At 36.2% G+C, this 20665-nt stretch overlaps 1 protein-coding gene across 1 annotated transcript in view; it reads left to right on the top strand.

Annotated features, from left to right (window-relative positions):
- The window catches only part of MBD2 (methyl-CpG binding domain protein 2), a 91523-nt gene that overhangs the window by 55256 nt on the left and 15602 nt on the right, over nt 1–20665 (top strand). The window contains exon 7 of the mRNA XM_024756809.1: nt 1409–1546. Within this exon, the coding sequence (XP_024612577.1) occupies nt 1409–1546 (138 nt within the window). The remainder of the gene's footprint in view (nt 1–1408; nt 1547–20665) is intronic.

Below are 20665 nucleotides of genomic sequence, written 5' to 3'. Positions count from 1 at the left end.
CTCACAGAGGCTTCTTGGTGGAAGCAGCAGCAACCTTAGCGTCTCATGCCCGTCTCTGGGGTCCGCGCTGTTAGCCGCGGCTCGCACCCGTCTCTGGAGCTCTTTTAAGCAGCCTAGAATTCTGCATTTTATGTGAATTTTATTTGTAGATGTTGGCTTAATTTACTAAAGGAACCAAAAACTGAACAAAACACATCTATCTATGGGTTAGACCTGGTCTCCCCGCCACCAACTCGCAGTCTTTGTTTTAGAGCAGTAGTTGTCGAAGTGTGGTCGCTGTACCAGCATCAGCATCACCTGGACCTTAATAGAAATGCAGTTTCCCAGGTCCTACCTCAGACCTCCTGAATCAGAATTTCTGGGAGTGAGGCCCAATAACCTGTGCTTTCATCAGCCCTCTGGGTGACTCTGATGCATGCTCAAGGTTGAGAACTGCTGTTCTGGAGTCTCAAAGTTGTTATAATTTTTATTTGGAGATAGTTATAAAGATAAAAGTTCATTGAATATCCTGTAGATGATTTATCAGGTATACTTGTATACTAAAATTATCTGATGTGTATTGCTTTCAGGTGTATTGGAGCCTTTGTTGTTTTTGCCAGACTCAGAATACACAGTGATTAAATCACATTTTGTTCTTTTTCTTCCTCTTTTTCCTCGCCTCTGCCCCACCTGATGTTAGAGTATTTCAAATGAGCTTAATAGCAATTCTGTGCCACATTTGCTTTTTATTAGAACATAACTTAATTTTTTTACTGGTTGATTAAAAATATATAAGTATGTTGCTTGCCCTTCTGAAACTTCAATTCTAAGTTTTTTTAAAACATTAAATGTGCTATAAAATATTAAAGGATATTTCCTTATTTTATTACATTTTTCTAAATTGAGCTCTGTTTGTGGAATTACAACTTTCATTTCTAATTATCTTTTTTTTTAATATAAAAGGGAAGGTTAACCTTTATGATTTTACGTAAGCCTGGCCCCCTGACAGCTCATGAGGTTATTTATATTTTAATGGCCAAGTGCGCTATTAGTTTCCTCCATTTTCAGAATGTAGAAATGACTGCTTTCCGATTATTGTCCTGAAAACCCTCCTTCCTTTTGTGTAACCTAACCTTAAACATATTTGTTCACCTAGAAGTTCCTAGTATCTTGCTAATCAAATTAATTATGAATTTTAATTTAGAGAATTTTCTTACATTTAGGAGAATACAGAAAGCTTTTTATTGTGAGAAAACTTTGCACGTCTTACATAATAAAGTGATTAAAGTGTACTTCAGAGTATTTAAAATGCTGAAATTGAGAAGTTTGGAATAATCCAAGTTAAAGTAATACATATTGAATTAATAAAAATTTATCTAATTGTATTTATATATAATATTTATTAATTAAAATGCACTTATATCCACAGGGTAAGCCAGACTTGAATACAACATTGCCAATTAGACAAACAGCATCAATTTTCAAACAACCGGTAACCAAAGTCACAAATCATCCTAGTAATAAAGTGAAATCAGATCCACAACGAATGAATGAACAGCCACGTCAGGTAAGGATCTAATTGGTTCTCCAGTCTTATTTTTCAGAAAATTCTGGTATCTTCACCAGATATAGTTCAAGTAAACTCTGGTTAAAATGGAATATATTTGGAAAGAAAATTGTTTTATATCCTAGGCTATTACATGAATGCTGGAGAATAACTCTGATAAGACAACATTTTGGTAAAATGTTTTAAGAAAAAAATTAAGTTAATTAAAAAATCTAAAATTAAATTTATGGACTCCACTTTTATGCTTTTGTGTTGTAATGTACATCAGACTTGGTTCTGCTCTTCTTAGTTTTTTAAAGATTATCTTTCCGGGGTAATATTTCCTAAGGGGATGAAGCATGCAGTTTGTGTTGCCTAGTTTAAAAATATTTTCTATTATTTGGAAACTACTTTTTCTGATTTCTTATTACAAGAAAGCAGCCCTCCCCTTTGGAAAAACAGAAGTAAATAAACTTTGTCAATATGGTATATTGTCCTGTGACTTCCATTTTTGTATAAATTGCATTTATTTTTCTCTTCCTTTATTGTTTCAAGCTGTATTCCACCAGAATCTTTTCTTAGAAAAAAAGTATTATCTGAAAGGCCTCCCTGCTGCTTAATAATGCCGCTTAGCCAGGGGAGGGAGACTTGACAAAACGCTTAAACTTTCCAAGTAGTCTTGCTCACTCACTCCCTAATTGCGGTCAAAAAGTTTAGGTACTTTGTGAAATTTTAGTAGCAATTGGGGTGAGGGAGCGGAGGGAGAAACATCGGTGCATTTTTTCTCTCCTTTCTCTGCCTCCTCCCACTTAAGGATTAGAAACACTGATTTACCTACGACCAGTATCTTTTGCTCTCGTATTCCCCCTTTTAGATGTCTCACTCCACCTTTTCATTTGAATTTTGTTTTTCACTAGTCCCTCAAGTGTCTCATCTCCAGACTTCAAAAAGGATTGGGCCAAAACTTTCAGACAGTTGCTCTAGAAGAAACTACATAAAGAAATTCAGTTCCCACATCCTCTGTAGTGTTTTTTCCTCTTCAGGTGAGCCAGGAAAACAGAAGATATTTGGAGCCACATTGGATCAGCATCTTGCTATAGATGTCTCAAGATTTGAAGTTCTAAACTTGCTTTACTGTTGGTCCCCAAGAGATTCAACAGGGGCCATGTAAGTGTATCACATCCAATATAAAAGATGCGTACCTGCATGTGCCTTTAGGCTCTTGTCACCACTTAGGTTTTCTTTGGGCCATTCAGCTTTCTGTGCCAGGCTTTTCCCTTCTGTTTTGCTACTGCACCCAGTGATAGCCACCAAACCACCGGCAGTTTTAGTATATTCATTCCAACAGGGAAGGAATTCTGCCATTCTGAACTTTGCCCACCTTGACAAAGCCATTCCCTGATTGTGTTCTTTCTTAGATACTGTCTAAAGTCTTGAACATCTTGTCCTTTGGCTTTTTGGTGATTTTAAAATCGTTTCCTTGTAAAGGTTTTTATTAATTGAAAAATTTGATAGTATGTAATTGGGTAAGACGGTTTGCTTCAAAATGCCCAAAAGATAAAGTGGAATAACTAATAATATTAGTTCCATGTTGAAAATTTGAGTTGTCTCATTGAGAACAGATAGTATTTAGTAAATTTTATCCTCATCTTTTCCTTGTCAAATCATTCTCAATATAGTCTGTGAACAAATATTTTGGTTAAAGACAAACCGAGTAGCAAATTATGGTCATTTTAACAGGAATTTAATTGTTTTCTGCACTTAAGTTCAGTCACAGATTTTAAAAACAGTAGTAGTTATATTTACTGGGTGTTTATCTGGTTGTAGAGATATTGGCAACCTAGATTTTTAAAGCTGAAGTAACCAGATTAGTTGCTTATTATTCTTTGGTATGTTGAGTAGTTGTAAGTTTTCCTTCTTTAATTAACGTTTATGAGATTGTTCTCAAGTGAAAAGAATATGTCAAAAAAGCTAAATCATCTCCTGCCCCCACCAAAAAATCCCCACTTATGTCATTTTAACCCAGATCTTTTGAGGGTTTTTATCTTCCTTCTAGCTTTCAGAGACAGGAAGTGTTAAAATTATTTTGGAGGTTACTTCTCCAAATGTTTGCACCGTTTTTCACATTATCCTCTTGTCACCTGACAATTTTTGCTGGATGTTTTTGATTGCACTAAGACATTAGTTGTCTCTCCACCTTCTTTATCCTGAACATAAGAATTGAGATAATATTTGACTACTGTCTCACTAACAGGATTTCAAAATATAGGACTGTGCATTGAGCAAATGCAGGAAAATAGTAAAGAGACAACTTTGGTATTAATGTTTTTTGAAATCATGATCTGTCATCCTGACTATTCCAGTTTAGATTCAGGTTTTTAAGTAAAGGAAAGACGTTGATTTAATTATATTTTGACATACATATGGCAGATGACTGCTAGTGAGCTATTATTGTTGAGGAGATAGTTGGCATAAAATACATAGGCAAAAATGATTCTTCCAATTTTGCTACCTTTTGCATAGCTTCATTGAACTAGATTAGTAATATAAATTGCCAAATACTTCATTTGGAGAAGTTATTCTGATCATAGAGTAAATAAATTAGACAGTGAGGTTTCTATTTTTTTGAGGTTCCTGCAGATATGTTTTTATCTTAACTGTATCACATTCTTTTAATAAGGTATTCAAGCTAGTGGTATTGTAATTCCTTTTGGAGTGTTGAATTTTGAGACCTAGAACTAGGATTTGATTTTTAGATCTTTTACCTTGAATTGGTTTGAAGTGATTAGTTTAGATGTGAAGCAATCATAGAAATTTATAATTCTGTTTTTATATAACAAACATCATATGCCTAGTTCTATCTAATATGGCAGTCTAATTTGAGTTCTATAAAATATATAAATTATGAAATTCTAATGTACTGACTCCTTGCAAATGCCTTAGTTTCAAAAGGGCAAATTAAGGTATGTAAACAAAAGTGCATTAAACAGAATTCAGCAGTGATTTCTGCCTACAATTAAAATTACAAGGTAGAGATGGCATTTGTAAAATCTGGTTATGATAGGGTAAGTAGCCAGCCAGTTTTATATATACTATTGGCATATTTAACATGTACTTGTCTTGTCATTAGATTAAAAAGAAATCTTGACTGGGGTGGAGGGAATTCTACCAGTTATAAGACTCTTATCCCAAACAGTAAGATCTTTGAACTATCCTTATTTGGCCAGATATGTAAAACATGCCCCTAATTCTTTTTAATCTAATTGAATAGTGATTTTGCTGTCAAGGGTGTCTTTCCTAGCTTCCTTCTTTCAATATATGAAGAACTCACATATCTGTTTCTTTCTTATTTCTTTAATGCTGTCATCTTTGACACTTTATGGTCTCTTGCTTTTTCTCTTTCTTTATCCTCAAATCAAAGAAACTTCAGCTTTTGAGCCATTACTTTTTCCTTTTAATTAAAGCCTATAGGCTTTAGGTGTTTCTGATAGTCTTTGAATATTAATTACATTTCTTACAGAATATTCTTTGTTTTACCCAAAAGTAAACATTTAAATCACCAAAGAAGTGGATTTAAATCTTCCATTTGATCCTAGATTTTTTTCCTTTTATTTTGTTAGCTAATTCTTTGTTCAAAGGATATGAAACTTGCCTTTACTCCGTTCCACAAATGTCTTTTTTTTTAATGATTTTTTCCCAGCTTTATTGAGATGTAATTGACATATAACATCGTGTAAATTTAAGGTGTACAGTGTGACAATTTGATACATGTATACATTGCAAAATGATTACCAGAGAAAAGTTAGTTAATACATCTATTACCTTACATAATTACCATTTTTTTGTTGTGATTGTGAGAACATTTAAGATCTCTCTTAACAACTTTCAGGTGTATAATACAGTATTGTTAACTATAGTCACCATGCTGTACATTAGATTCCCAGAACTTATTCATCTTACAACTGGAAGTTCGTATGTTTTGATCAACATCTCCCCATTTTCCCCACCTTCAGCCCCTGGCAATCACCATTCTACTCTGTGTTTCTATGAGTTTGGTTTTTTGAGATTCCACATATAAGCAAGATCACACTGTGTTTGCTTTCTCTGTTTGACTTATTTCACTTAGCATAATGACCTCAAGTTTCATCTATGTTTTCACACATGGCAGGATTTCTTTCTTTTTTATGGATGATAATATTCCATTGTGTGTGTGTATATACATATATATGTATATACACACACACACACACACACACACATTATCCATTCATCCATCGATGGACACTTAGTTTGTTTCTATAACTTGGTTATTGTGAATAAAGTTGCAGTGAATATGGGGGTACAGATATCTCTTTGAGATGTTGATTTCATTTCCTTTGGATATATAGCCAGAAGTGGGATTGCTGGATCATATGGTAGTTCTATTTCAAATTTCTTGAGGAACCTTCAGATGTTTTCCATCATGGCTGTACCGATTTACATGCTTACCAATAGTGAATGAGGGTTCCCTTTTCTCTACATCCTTGCCAGCACTTAAATCTCATCTTTTTGATAATAACCGAGAGTGACTATTTTTACATGTTAGAAGAAACTTTCTAGGTGAAAGGTAAATTTTTAAAATGTGCACTTTAAAGACATTGTGTGTGAAGAGTTTATAAAATATTTTAGTATTCAGTTATTATAACCCTGAAAATTGCTGTTCATTCCAGGCATTTTAACATTTACTCCTTCCTAACCCCTGACTGTTACTTCTAGTTTAGTCTTTAGTATAATGCTTTTATGATTAAGAAATAGATAAGCTAAAGCACAGAGTTCCATGGAGGATATTATATTCCTTGTCTCTAGACAGATAAATTGGCTGCCTGGGTAGAAGAAATAGATGATATGTTGTCCAGTATTATTTAAAAGCATTATTCTGGGTGATGTTGGAAAGATGCCATGTATATATACATACTTTTAAAACATTTCACCTAACATTGTATTATACACATTTAATCCATGTTTTATATAATTTGTGTGCTATAATTTTATAATTAACTGTATATTATTCCAAAAACTGTGCATTGTACTGGCATACAATCTACTTTATAATTTCTATATTATTTCCAATTTTTCACCATTATAGGTAGTACTCAAGCGAGTATCCTTATGTATGTAAGTTCCTTCCTATATTTTTCAATATTTCCTTGGGCTAGATTCCCAGAAATATAATTAGTATGAATATTTATGATTTTTGATACATACTGGCAAGTTGATTTCCAAAGACTTGTACCAAATTAAAAGTCTATTGACAAATTATGTGCAGTTCAGTTTCAGCTTACCTTCTATGGTATTATTATCAATATTTCTTCTTCTTGGTAGTTCATTGTATAAAAACGTTTTCATTTTAAATTTGCACTTATTTGAATATTTGTGAAGTTGAACAGACTAAAGCATTTGTGTTTAAATTTGCAAATGAGAAATGATTAAAGGATCTGAACAAGGAAGTAGCTTTTTTATTACCCCTCTGAACTGAACTTGACCATATCTTGTGACCTAAAGGTAATACCAATATCTGTGCTTCCCAGATACATTCCCTCTTACCTTCTCAGACAGCTCACTCAATGGATTATGTCAGCTACCTTTCATCTTCAACTTCTTTCTAAACTGGCTTCTTCCCCAAAGCATTTAAATGTATTCAAATCTCCCCTATCTTAAAAATTTATTTATTTTACTCTGTGTCTCCTCTAGAATTCATTTTCTTTCTTTTCCCTTTACAGTCAAACTTCTTGGAGTTGTGTGTATTTACTATCTACTTTACCTCTTAGTTTTCATATCTCTGAAATACTGCTTTTGTTCTCACTATGCCACTTGAACTGTTCTCATCAAGATTATTGATGATCCTAATTAAATTGGTTGAGCAAACTTCAGTCCTTACATTACTTGACCTGTTTTAGTATTAGGCATTCTTGACTACACCTGCCTTCTGAAATATTGTCTTTTATTCTGTGACACGGTAGTCTCTTGGTTTTCCTCCTTCTTTGTTTTTTCTCAGTCCCCATCCTGTGTTCCTTCTGTGTCTATCTTTCAAAATGGTGGGGTTTCGTAGGGAATACTGTGCATTCTTCTCTGTAGGTAAACCCTCCATGGATGATTTCACTCATTGTCATGGCCTCAGTTATCATCTATATGTTAATGATTTCCAAATTTACATCTTTATCCTGAGCTTCATTTGTTTGTATCACTCAATCTACTAACATTGTTTGCTTAGACATCTCACCAGTATCTCTAATTCATCTTCCCAAACTTCATCATCCTTTCAAACCAGCTCTTTCTTCTATATGCTTTATCTCACTGTATGTACCACTGCCCACTTGGCCGCCTAAGCCAGAAACGTGAGCATCATCCTTGACTCTTCCCATCTCTTACCCCCAAATCTAATTAGCCAACAAGTCCTGTTGACTCTGCCTCCTAAATATTCACTTGCTCCATCTCTCTACCAAGGAACTATCATTTCATCTCTCTGCTTCTTGTCTTATTTTCTTCAGTTCTTTCTTCATATTGCATCCTGAAGATCTGTTTGACATAATGATCTAACAGTGTTATTCTGCTGAAAACGTTTTGATGATTCGTGTTAGTTTTTAGGTCAAAAAAAAAAAAAAACCAAACATGACTTTTAAAGTCAAAACACCTAACATAACTTACAAAGTCCTTCATGATTTGGCTTTTGTGTATCTCTCTGGCCTCACATTCTTCCCTTGTTCTACAACTGAATCATGTGAAACTGTAGATTTTTGAATGTGCTATTCATCTCCCCCTCTGCACCCTGCCCTTGCATCCCCTGATCATATTTCATGCTGCTTTCTTTCCCACTTTAATTAGCTATTTCCTGCTCATCCCTCAAGTCTGAACTTAGATATCACTTCATCTGTTCAAGAAACCTGATTCATGAAGTCTAGGTTTAGAGACCCTCCTTAGTGCTTCTCCTTTCTCCTTTTCTGATCATAACTGTGTTAGCTGTTCATTGCTTTATCCATAGTGTCTCCATTACGTCAGTGCTTAACACATATTTGTCGAAGTAATGAATGAATGAATTTTTTTTAATTCAAAAATCATGAATTGAGCCCTCAACTTGTGCCAGGCACTTTTCTAAGTTGTGGGAATACTGCAGTGAGCAAAACCAAGTCCCTGCTCTCATGGAACTTACTTTCTAGAGTGATAGGGAGAGAGACAAACAGATAAATACATATATAATGTGTCATGGCATGGTAAATGCAATGAAAACAAAAAGCAGAGGAGTGAGAGAATATATGGTCTTTGAAAGAAGAGAAGTATGGGTAGGACATTCTAGACAGAGGTTTAAATTTATTTATTTATTTATTTATTTTTGGCTGTGTTGGGTCTTTGTTGCTGCACACGGGCTTTCTCTAGTTGCGGCGAGCGGGGGCTACTCTTGGTTGCGGCGCGTGGGCTTCTCATTGTGGTAGCTTCTCGTTGTGGAGCATGGGCTCTAGGAGCATGGGCTTCAGTAGTTGTGGCACATGGGCTCTGGAAAGCAGGCTCAGTAGTTGTGGTTCATGGGCTTAGTTGCTCCGTGGCATGTGGGATCTTCCCAGACCAGGGCTCGAACCCGTGTCCCCTGCATTGGCAAGCGGATTCTTAAGTACCGCACCACCGGCGAAGCCCGGCAGGCGGATTCTTAACCACTGCGCCACCGGGGAAGTCCCTAGATAGAGGTTTTAATCTGGCTCTTGTATGTAATATGATAACTGACTTAAGGCCAGGAGACCGTTGAAGAAAGTATAGGAAGCTAGGGCATAGATGATAAGATTGGTTTCATGCTGGTCATAAAATAATTGACAAAATTTATCTATGAATCAGCTGTGCCTATGAGGAGAGTTTTAAAATTTAACGTAACTGGGAAAACAATGTCGTTGACTGGAATGTGGAAATGTTTTTTAAATAATAAAATATGAATATAAGTATTAGAAAATGTATACTCTTAAAGCAGTTGTGAAAGGAAAAGATCCAGGTAAAGGATGATGGGTTGGAGCCCTATAGAGAAAACCGGTTTGGTGACTTGTCAGCTTTATGGGGGTAAGAGTTGCAGCTGAAAGATTATATGTGAATTTTTTTAAAAAAAATAATGAATCCATAGATTTTTCATTCATAGTGACCTTTAATCATCATATATTTCTCTAGATCACTTAAAAATATTTCACCGATATGGGTAGATCCATGGCATTTTTTGAGATTTTTGTATTTCTCTAAGAAACATAGGAATATAGATGAAAAAAAAATCAATGCTTAAAAACTTGTGTTTCATAACAGTAGTTTCCTACGTTTTGTGTCTTTTAGTTCCATTTCCAGAAGCATTTAATCTCAATTCTGGTCACTTCCCTTTATAATTACCTCTGTATTTCTGAATAATAAACTTATTATCCTATTTCTTAATTTTAGACATTATTTCTTGACTTCCCACAATGGTACATGAATACATAGTTCTCTCTCTGCTTCATGCTCCCAACATAGTTATATCACATTTTTAGTTAAATAGGTTAAATAGTCAGGGTTTACATTTTTATGACTGAAAGTTATTCATGGTTATGGCAAGTAATGTCTTTTATCATCAGCATCAGAATTCTTTATTGTTGTCAGTCTTAAGAATTGTATGCTACATTTTCTTTATAACAGAGTTAATCTTTCCTCATGCTTGTTTCTGCCACATGGCCATCAATAATACTTTCCTTATGCTGAAATCCATGGCGTTCCTTCTTGTGTCTTTCCTGGAATCACGTCTCCTCCTCTTCAGTCTGAATGCATTCTCTGGTATTGCTGTGTAGCTGTAGCTCTGAGGATTTTCTTTACTGTGCTTCTGTGTGGGGAGTTTGTTTTCTGGAATTCTGTCCTCCTCTGTCTCAGTAGACGCCTTCAGTTTGTAATAAATCCTCTAGTAGCTTTCTAATAAAATAAAATGGGAGGTAAAGTTGAGAACCTGCACATTGGAAATAAACTTTATTCCAGCTGGACACAACCAAGTTTGTCTGGGTATGAAATCTTAGATTGAGAATCATTTTCCCTGAAGTTTTGAAGGCGTTGCTTCATTGTTCTCTAGTTTTAGAGTTGCCAAAGAGAAATTCAGTGCCGTGCTCAATCTCTGTTCCTCTTTTATGGTCTTTTTTTTTCTCTCTTAAAAAGTTTAGTATATTTATGATTTTTAAAAATTCACTGATATGTGCCTGTAGGCCTTTTGTCATTCACCAGGCACTTAGTAGGTGATAGACGTGACTACTATCCTTTGCGTGGGAAATTTTCCTGTGTCATTTTTTCCCATTTTCTCCTGAATCACCTAACTTTCCATTCTCTCTTCGTATGAGTTGTGTATTAGCCATCTATTTCTACTTTTTCTACTATTTCTACTTTTGTATTTTCCATCTTATTATTGTTGTTTTACTTTCTGGGCTATTTTCTTGATTTTACTTTTAGTCCTTTTTATGATTTTTTTATTTTGATGATCATATTTCTAATTTCCAGCAGCTGTTTCTTGGCTTTTGTATGTAAAATTTTGCTGTTCTTGTTTTATGGATACAACCTCTACTCTTTCCTCTCTGAATCTATTAATTATAGGGAAAATTTTTATTTGTATGATACTTGCTTTTTCTCTGTTCCCTGCATTGACCATTCTGTTGCTGTTATTTTAGTTTCTGTCTTTCTTGTTGGCTATTATGGATATTCTTCAGTGAATATTGTAGTATGTGTGTTTGGTTTTGAGCTTATAGAGGAGTAGAAGTGCTGGGTCATAGATATGCATATGTTCAGCTTTATTAGATGCTACCATATAGTTTTCCAAAGTGATTATACAAAGTTACCGTTCTACCGGTAGTGTGCAGTTGCTTCAAATTCTTGTCAGCACTTGGTATTATCAGCCTTTAAAAATTTGAACATTCTGGTATGTGTTTAGGTGTATTTGTTACAATTTTAACTTGCATTTCCTTGGTATTTAATGATACTGTGCACTGTTTGTATGTCTATTGGCTGCATAGATATCCTTTCTTTTGAAGTGCCTACTCTTTTATGCATTGTTCTGTTATGTTGTTTATCTTATTTTCATTGACTTGTGGGAGTTCTTTGTATATTCTGAGTATCAGTACTTTGTCAGATATATCTATCACACATATCTTCTTCCAGTTTGTGACTTACCTTATCCACTTCCTTAATGGCGTTTTTTGGTAAGTGTAAGTTCATAATTTTAAGAGAGTTGGGAGGTGGGATAGAGACTGGGAGAGTGTGGGGTGGGGGCTTCTGGGATGCTAGTGATATTCTGTTTCTTGATCTGCATGGTAGTTACATGAGTGTTTACTTTATGTAACTCCAGTGAGCTGTATACTTATTTTTTTTTACACTTTTCTGTATGTAATACTTCAATGATGATTTACAAAAAGTAAAGGATATACTTTATCAGTCTCTTCCTTTTATTTCTGTGACGTGTTTAAGAAATTTTTGCTTACCCCAAGGTTATCAATATATTCCCCATGTCATCTTCTGAAAGCTTTGTTTTACTTTTGCATTTGGGTCTATGATCCGTCTGGAATTGACTTTTGTGTATGATGTGAGGTAGACTTATTTTTTTCCCATATGGATATCCAATTGATCCAGCGCCATTTACTGAAAGACCATTCTTTTTCTGTTGCTTTGTGTTGTCACCTCTGTCATAAATGAAATGTGTAAGTGTGAAAGTCTTGTGAAAGTCTGTTTTTGGTCTGTTCTGCTCCTTTGCCCTATTTGTACATGTGAGTCTGTTTCTACACTCTGTTTTATTCCATTGGTCTGTTTGTTGTTTCTCAATACTGCACTCTTTTAATTGCTGTAGTTTTATAAAAAGTCTTGATATCTGGTAGTGTAAGTTTTCCAGCTTTCTTATTCTTCATTTAAGATTATCTTGGTTAGTCTTGGCTGTTGGCATTTCCACATACATTTTATTTTATTTGTTTATTCATTTATTTAAAGTTTTTTTTTTTTTGATGTGGACCTTTTTGTGTGTGTGTGGTTCGCGGGCCTCTCACTGCTGTGGCCTCTCCCGTTGCCGAGCACGGGCTCCGGACGTGCAGGCTCAGCGGTCATGGCTCACGGGCCCAGGTGCTCCGCGGCATGTGGGATCTTCCCGGACCGGGGCACGAACCCGTGTCGCCTGCATCGGCAGGTGGACTGTCAACCACTGCGCCACCAGGAAAGCCCGATGTGGACTATTTTTAAAGTCTTTATTGAATTTGTTACAATATTGCTTCTGTTTTATGTTCTGGTTTTTTTTGGCCACGAGGCATGTGGGATCTTAGCTCCCTGACCAGGGATCAAACCCGTACCCCCTGCATTGGAAGGTGAAGTCTTAACTACTGGACCAACAGGGAAGTCCCCCACATACACTTTAGACTCAGATTGTCCAGTCTTCTTCAAAACCTGCCAGGATTTAAATCTATAGATCAATTTGGGGGAGAATTAACATTTTTACAGTATTAAGTCTTACAATTCACTAACCTGGTATATCCCACCATTAAGATTTTATAGTTTTCAGTCTAGACATCTTACATCTTCAATTGATTTCTAGATATTTGATGTTTTTTGATGCTATTCTGATTACATTTAAATTTTTTCTAGTTATCTGTTGCTAATATGAAGAAATAAGCTGAATTTTGTATATTGACTATGTATTCAGTTATCTTCCTGAATTCATTTATTAGATAGTGAGTTTCTCCAACTTTGCACATGAACAAACATATCAGCTGCAAACGAGAGTTTTATTTCTTCCTTGCCAGTCCTTAAACCTTTGATTTCTTTTTTTCCGTGTCTTATTTCACTGGCTTGGAATGCTAATACGATCTTGAATAAAAGTGATAGCAGCCATCCTTGTCTGTTATTGTAATACCAGGGAACGTTTTTAATGATTCTCCATTAAATATGATGCTTGCTGTAGGTTTTTTGGTAAATACCCTTTGTCAAATTAAGGAAATTCACTATATTCCTAGTTTACTAAGAATATTTTTCATGAATGGGTATTGAATTTTATCAAATTATTTTCCCTACCTAGTTAAATGATATAATGATCTCTTTTCTGTTAATAGGGTGAATTACAGTGATTGGTTGATGTGGTAAATTGCAAGACTTGATTTTTTTAGATGGAAAAACCTTTAAACATACCTTGAATTCCTGGATTAAGCTCAGTGTGGTCATGTTGTGTTATCACTGTTTAGATTTGGTGTTATTTTGTTTAGGATATTTTGCATTTATAGTCACAAGAGAGATTGATGTGCATTTTTCTTTTCTCATAATTTTCTTCTCAAGCTTTAGTATCAAGGTTTTGCTGGCCTTGTAAAATAAGCTGGGAGGTGATCTCTCTTTTAATATTCTCTGGAAGAATCTGTGGAAGATTGGTACTTTTCTTTAAATGTTTGGAAGACTTAATTGTGAAGTCATCTCAGCCTAATTTGTTGTTGTTGTTTTTAAGTGGGAGGCCTTGAAATTGCAGATTCAATTTATTTAATGAGTACATGGATGAATATTCATAGTTCCTATACCAACTTTGAGAACATGTTTTTCTAGGAATTTGTGCATTTCATAATTTTCAAGTTAATGATATAAGGATGCTCATAATATTTTCTAGTAATATTTTTAATGTTTGTAGTATCTGTGATACCCTCTTTTCTCTGATGTTGGTAGTATCTAGGTGAAAGGTGGAATGAAGTATTGGGGAGAGCTTTCTTAACAAGTTTTGAACTCAGTCTATACATGCACATTTCCCCATGGAAAACCAAACTCCTACTTTTATCATCAAATGTATTAAGATAATATTTATTTTATGGAAGTTAGTTAATTATAATGGGTTAAGCTTTGTCTTATTTGACACTTACTGCCTTGAAGTAATTTTCTAGTAATATTGGAACCTTTGTTTTCTCATTGTCTATATTTGCTTTCTATTTCTTTACTCTTTATTGTCAGCTTTTTGAGTCCCTTTATTTTTAGAAATTTTTTTTTCCATAAAATATACAGTTGATTTTTTTCCTATCTGATCTGAGGGTCTTTTTTTCTTTTATAGCTGAGTTGACCATTATATTTATTGATTTTATAGATATGTTTGGTCTTGATTCTATCATTCTATTTATATACTGTTTTTAATATTTTATTGTCATTTTCTGGTATTAATATTTTTGTTCTGAGGTCTGGGTTTTCCACTTAAATTCATACTTCTGATAATTTTGAGGATTTGTAACCTGATTTTAGTTCTAGTCATTGCTCAGTGTCATGTTTTAAATAGTATGTATGTACTTTTATTTCTTGATTTATTGACATTAAAAAGGAAATAGTATGTATTGATGTTCCACTATAAAAATGAGGAATTACTTTATACTATTGAAATTAGTTTCAGGGAAGCTCTTCTGAAGGGCCTCTCTTCTGATAAACAACTAGTGATAGCTCTCTATCAGAGATTAAAGTTCTTGCACTTGAGTGGGTTTTGAAATCATTAATTCATTTATTAAACAGAGTATATTGTTGCTTCTATTACAGGTGCTGTGCAAACACACAAATCAGTCATGCATCCTCTCCTTATAAAACTTTCAATCTAATAAGGGAAACAGACACTGAACAAATCATTTCAACTGTGTGGAAATGTGACATACAAGAAATAAAGGAACGTAGCTACATCCTTATATGGACTTCCATATTAATAAGAAACTTGTTACAACTTTTCCTGTGGGAGTAACACATGAAAAACTTATAGGCCTCATGAGCAAGTATTCTTATTCCATGGTTATCTTAGGGTAACAGTACCTTTTCAGGTACTTGGCAAGTATTACCTACCAACTTTGTGTAAGTGAAGTGGCGTTCATGACAGAGTTCAGACGAGCAGCTGCAGCGGACGGTTACTGCACCTCCATCCTCCTCAGCTCCACTGCCTCTTGCTTCATCCTTCCATCCTCTCCAGCCCAAACTGTTATCTTTTGCCTTCACAAGTGATCTCACTGTAGTTTGCACAGCCACATGAGTCAGGCTTTTCCTTGATTTACATAATAATTTTCTTGTCATTATCTAGCCCTTTCTTCCTAGCCCACTACCCCAAAATAAAAGGGTATCTCATGTTTGTCTTTTGATGTTGGCAGGCCATGGTATTTAAGTTAAGTTGTTGTTTTTGCTGACCAAAACTAGCAACTCAGATATCATATGGGGTTGATTTGAAATAGAGCAGTTTATAAACTGGACAGCAAATTCCTTCTGGGCAGGAAACATTGTTCTTCTGTGTAGCCCTAACCCAGTGTCTTGCATATTTAGCTTTTCATGAATCACTGAATATAAAGTGTACATTTTTGGGGTTTTGGTTTAGTCTAAAAATACATGACAAGATCCTTTGTTCTTTGATTAGATTTAGCAAAAGCCTTAGAAAAGTGAGTAAGATATTCATCGAATTTATGAAATCCTAACATTGGAAAATATTCTAAACAATACAATAAAATTTTTATGTTTTCAAAGAACTTCCTCGTTTTATATCAGTGTTTATCTTCTGAGGTAGATAAGGCAGTTATTAGAACTTCTATTTTACTAGTGAAGATACATCCAAAGGCGATTAAGTGACTTCCCTAAGACAGCACATCTATTTGATGGTTGAGTCAGGACCAAAGCATTAAACTTCCAAACCAGTGGTTTTCCTGTTACCCTGTATTCCCTCTACTTAGCCACAAATTCATCCCATGAAATTTGAGTGTCTCGCATCATGCTCTTGACAGAGATGAAGACTGTGTAAGTTAAAATTCATAAAATGGTTAAATTTTAAATGTAACTTTTGGTTCTTCTACTTTGCAAAGTATTAACACTTCTGTGCTCAAATACTTTAAAAGGTATATTACATCTTTTTTTTAATGTTGATAATTATTTTGTTTTGTTCTGTTTTGTTTTAAATATTTATTTATTTATTTGGTTGCGCCAGATCTTAGTTGTGTCAGGCAGGCTCCTTAGTTGCAGCTCAAGGGCTCCTTAGGTGTGGCTCGCTGGCTCCTTAGTTGCGGCACACAGGCGGGCTCCTTAGTTGTGGAATGCGAACTCTTAGTTGTGGTGTGTGAACTCTTACTTGCAGCATGCATGTGGGATCTAGTTCCCTTACCAGGGATTGAACCTGGGCCCCCTGCATTGGGAGTGTGAAGTCTTAACCACTGCGCCACCAGGGAAGTCCCGGTATATTTCATCTCATACATTTTAAATATTTGTTTTTATTAGAAAAATTGCTTATAGTCTTATTTCTTTGATAATTACTGTTAGAAGTCTTTTGTTTTGTTAGAAGTCTTTTGTCAGTCTGTTGCCTAACAGTAACAGAAAATACAGAAACATACAGAGAAGCATCATAAAAGGCAGACTTCCATAAGTCTTCTGACAGCAGGCAGTGGCAACAGTGAAGTAGGGCAAAGGAAGCTTGAATCAGGAATTGGATTGGGTAATTAGAAGGTTACTGTGACTTTGGGCAGGTCAGTGTTAATGTAATAGTAGGAGTAGAGTCGAGGTTAGAAGGAAAGAATGAATGGAAGGTGAGGAAATAAGAAAGTTTCTCTCCTGGTGGAAGGAGGAAGACAGATGGTTTGAGGGAGATGTAGTTAAATAAGGACACTTTTTATGTTAGCCATGTTCCAGTGTATCTGTCACTTCAGGGGAAGAATTCCAAGGAGAGGAAGGGGTAAAATGGAAAGTGTGAGAGGAGGACTTTTTAAATTGATGGCCGGGATCAGAAGGAGGCAGGAGAAGATATGACCAAGCATCATTGTAGAGAAGCTTTCGGAAAGACAGCAGGACACTTATTCCTCTGAGACAGGAGAAAAGTAAAGGAAGGGCGAAATGGTCCAGGGGCGATCTTGTGGGGCAGGGAGGATAACTGAAGAAATTTGGGGCCTTTAGGCTTCAGTTGCTGGTGTTTCTAGTCAGCTGTGGAGTCAATTATTACAGGCTTCTTGGCTTAGGAGCTAATATTCAGCGTGTGGTATTTAAAATGAGCAATAAGAAATAGAAGTTTGGATATATAGCAGTTTTAGATGAATTTAGTTTCATAATTGAAATCTCAGTGTGTTCTATATAGTCAGTTTGATTTTTTCTAATGGAGATTATAATTTCAAAAGGGAAGGGAAGATGTAATTTAAGACAAGATATGAAAATTATATGAAGATCTAAGTTTTAGTATGGCTCAGTTTGGCAGGATGCTTTTTCCCTGGACTTTTAATTTAATATTGGCCAGGCCCTACTGATAGCTACATACTAAGAATTTGTGGAAGTTAAAATGTTCAAGATCAACCCATGGTTCTATTTTGTTACCATACCTATATTTGAACACCTGAAGTCATTCTGAATGGAGCTGTGTTTTACTCAGTAGTCAGTGACATCTTTGCACATACATATGGTCTCTGATCCTGTGGTAATAATAGAGAACTCCCTCTAAAATCTGTACACACAGGTGCTTTTCAACTTACAGGTTGGGATATAAGATGTCGTGTTGCAGTCATTTGGAACTCCACATCTTCCAATGGAAATATTATAAATGGTTCTAGTGTCCTAGACCAGCCCATAAAAGACGATTAAATCTAGAGTGTGTCTGAATTCCTAAAAATAATTACTGTTTATAACCATGTTTCTATCAGGAAGTGTGTTCAATTTCAACTCTTAAGGTAAGAAGTGTTTCTCCCACTTCTGCTTTATCTTACTCCCCCGCTGGCTGTCTGGCAGTGACAAAAGAGGCACCCAGCTCCAGGCCACTTAGTGTGGTTCTGGTAAGGCCCGGGAATGGAGAACTGGGATGGAGACTCTTTGAAAGTCAAGAAAGGGGCTGGTGTGGTGATGCATATGCCAGGGGAGGGTCTCCCTTCTGTCTCAGCTGTGAGATCTGGGCCCCTGCCACTGTAAACCTCCTGTCTCCTCTCCCCTTTTTCTTTCTCTGGACCCCTGGTTCTTAGCCAGACCTGATTTTGTCCTCCTGCCCCGACCCCAAATACCTGGGGAAATTTGGCAGTGTCCAGAGACATTTTGGCTGTTATAACTGGGGTGGTGCTACTCGTATCTAGTGGGTGTAGACCAAGGATGTCGCTAAAAATTGAGAACCAAGAATTATCCAACTTGACACGTCAGTAATGCCAAGATTGAGAAACTCAGCTCTAGGCTACTGCCACTGGTTTGAGTTTTTTGCCTTCTTGCTTCACTGAGGAACAGAAATGTCGTTTGTTTCCAGATTCTTTTCTACCTTCTGTTCTTGAAACAAGCTCATAGCCTTTTGAGGTTTCTCTAAGGGCTCTACTATCATCACAAGATGGAAATAGTTGGAGTAAAAATAACAAGAAAATTACAGTTTCACGAAATCTTAATGAAAAGCTTCCATGTTATCCACTCACTGTACTTTAAATAGAACAAAATTCTCATCCCTCTTTAGGCTTCTGTCCTTCTTCCCCATTGTGGTTTCCTCATTCCCTGGGCTTCCCTTCTTCCTACCGTACAGCTCAGTCGCAGAGGCTTTGGCAGGGGTCCTCTCTCCAGTCCTCCAAATGAGGAGTGACAAGAGGGAAGAGAAATCCTTGGGCTGTTTTGACGCGGAGTGAGGGGAAGTTTCCTTTGTTATTGCGTAGATCTGGCCAGAACAATTTTCTATTGCCCTGCTACTTTTAAGGAATTCACAGAATGAGATTATACCACAGCGTTTCCCTAAGTACTGCTACACGGCACAGGGGTCTCCTGTCTCTGCTGGTCTCTCCTCCTTTCCACCCGGCACGGTAGTTACCATCCCTCTGGCTTCCTGGGCATGTGACCTGAGCAGTTCCTTACTAGGGCCCGTGCCTGGTCAAGTGCTGTGCTGTCATCATGAAATAACCTTAATAACTTTCGGAACAAGAGCCTCACATTTTCATTTTGTACTGGGCCTTGCAAACTGTGTAGCTTACCAGAGTTCTCCCAGCCAACCTTGGGCCCAGGAGGGGCGCAGACTGGCTTGGATGAGAAAAGGAAGGGGAAGGGTTTTAAGATACTTAGAGTAGCAAGAAGGCCCCCCACCGCTGAAAATCTGGGCGGGACTGGCAGACCGGAATGCATGTCTCAGTCTTACTTTGTAAATACGCACCTTTCCGAGCTGACTCTTTTTGCTGTGTTTATATTTGTTAATTTTAGTAAGATGACCAATTACTTACTAGGTACTATTGTGTGATGAACAGCGTGCTAGACGCCGTGGGTAAAACTAAGTAGTAAACTGATACTTGCTCTCTATGGGTTATCTTCAAGTGTTTATAAAACCTCCTCATGTAGTGTCCATAACCATTTGAGATTGTTTTTATTGTCCCATTCCATAGGGTAGGAAGCTGAAACGGGCTATGTTACTTGTCTAAGTTTATAAAGCTAGTAAATGACAAAGAATGGATTTGAACCTAGGTCCGTCTGACTCTGAAGGCCAGTCCCGTTCACTCAGCTACTCAGAAGTTCAGTCTTCCTACTGTCCAGTTGACTCTCAAGTTGAGGTCATGGGTATACATAGGAGGTCAATTTCTTTTAATCAGTGAATTCTTTTAAAACACTACACAGTGCTTTTCAAATTAAATATAATGGTGGATGAAAATGTGTATTTGATCTAGATGCTTTTCCTTGTGTTCATGAGAAATAGGTATTCGCATAAGTAACCTAAAAAAGTACTCTTACAGAAAAAAACTCAAAAGTCTTCCATTCTATAAGCTTCATAAATCACTCCATGTCTCCTGTTTTATGAAACATCCATTGGAGCTAACACTCCATTGTTAACGTGACTTATCTGAAGGAGTTTTCTTGGAGTGCGGGTTTCTGTCTTTAATTTTTATCCACCAAATAAAAAATGTGTTGTTCAATGTCATTGATATTTGCGATTAATTCTAAGAAAGTAATTTGTAGAGAATATAGTTTATACCAGTTCTTTGGTTTTTATCATGTGAGCATCCCCACATATTTTTTTTTAATATTTATTTATTTTGGGGACTTCCCTGGTGGCACAGTGGTTAGGAATCCGTCCTCCAGTGCAGGAGACACGGGTTCGAGGCCTGGTCTGGGAAGATCCTACATGCTGTGGAGCAACTAAGCCCGTGCGCCACAACTACTGAGCCTGTGCTCTAGAGCTCGTGAGCCACAAGTACTGAA

Source organism: Neophocaena asiaeorientalis, unplaced genomic scaffold (genome assembly GCF_003031525.2).
Source record: "Neophocaena asiaeorientalis asiaeorientalis breed wild unplaced genomic scaffold, Neophocaena_asiaeorientalis_V1.1 scaffold133, whole genome shotgun sequence".
Lineage (NCBI taxonomy): Eukaryota > Metazoa > Chordata > Mammalia > Artiodactyla > Phocoenidae > Neophocaena > Neophocaena asiaeorientalis.
Note: the sequence above shows the minus strand (reverse complement) of the source record. Positions and strands in the feature narration are given on the sequence as shown.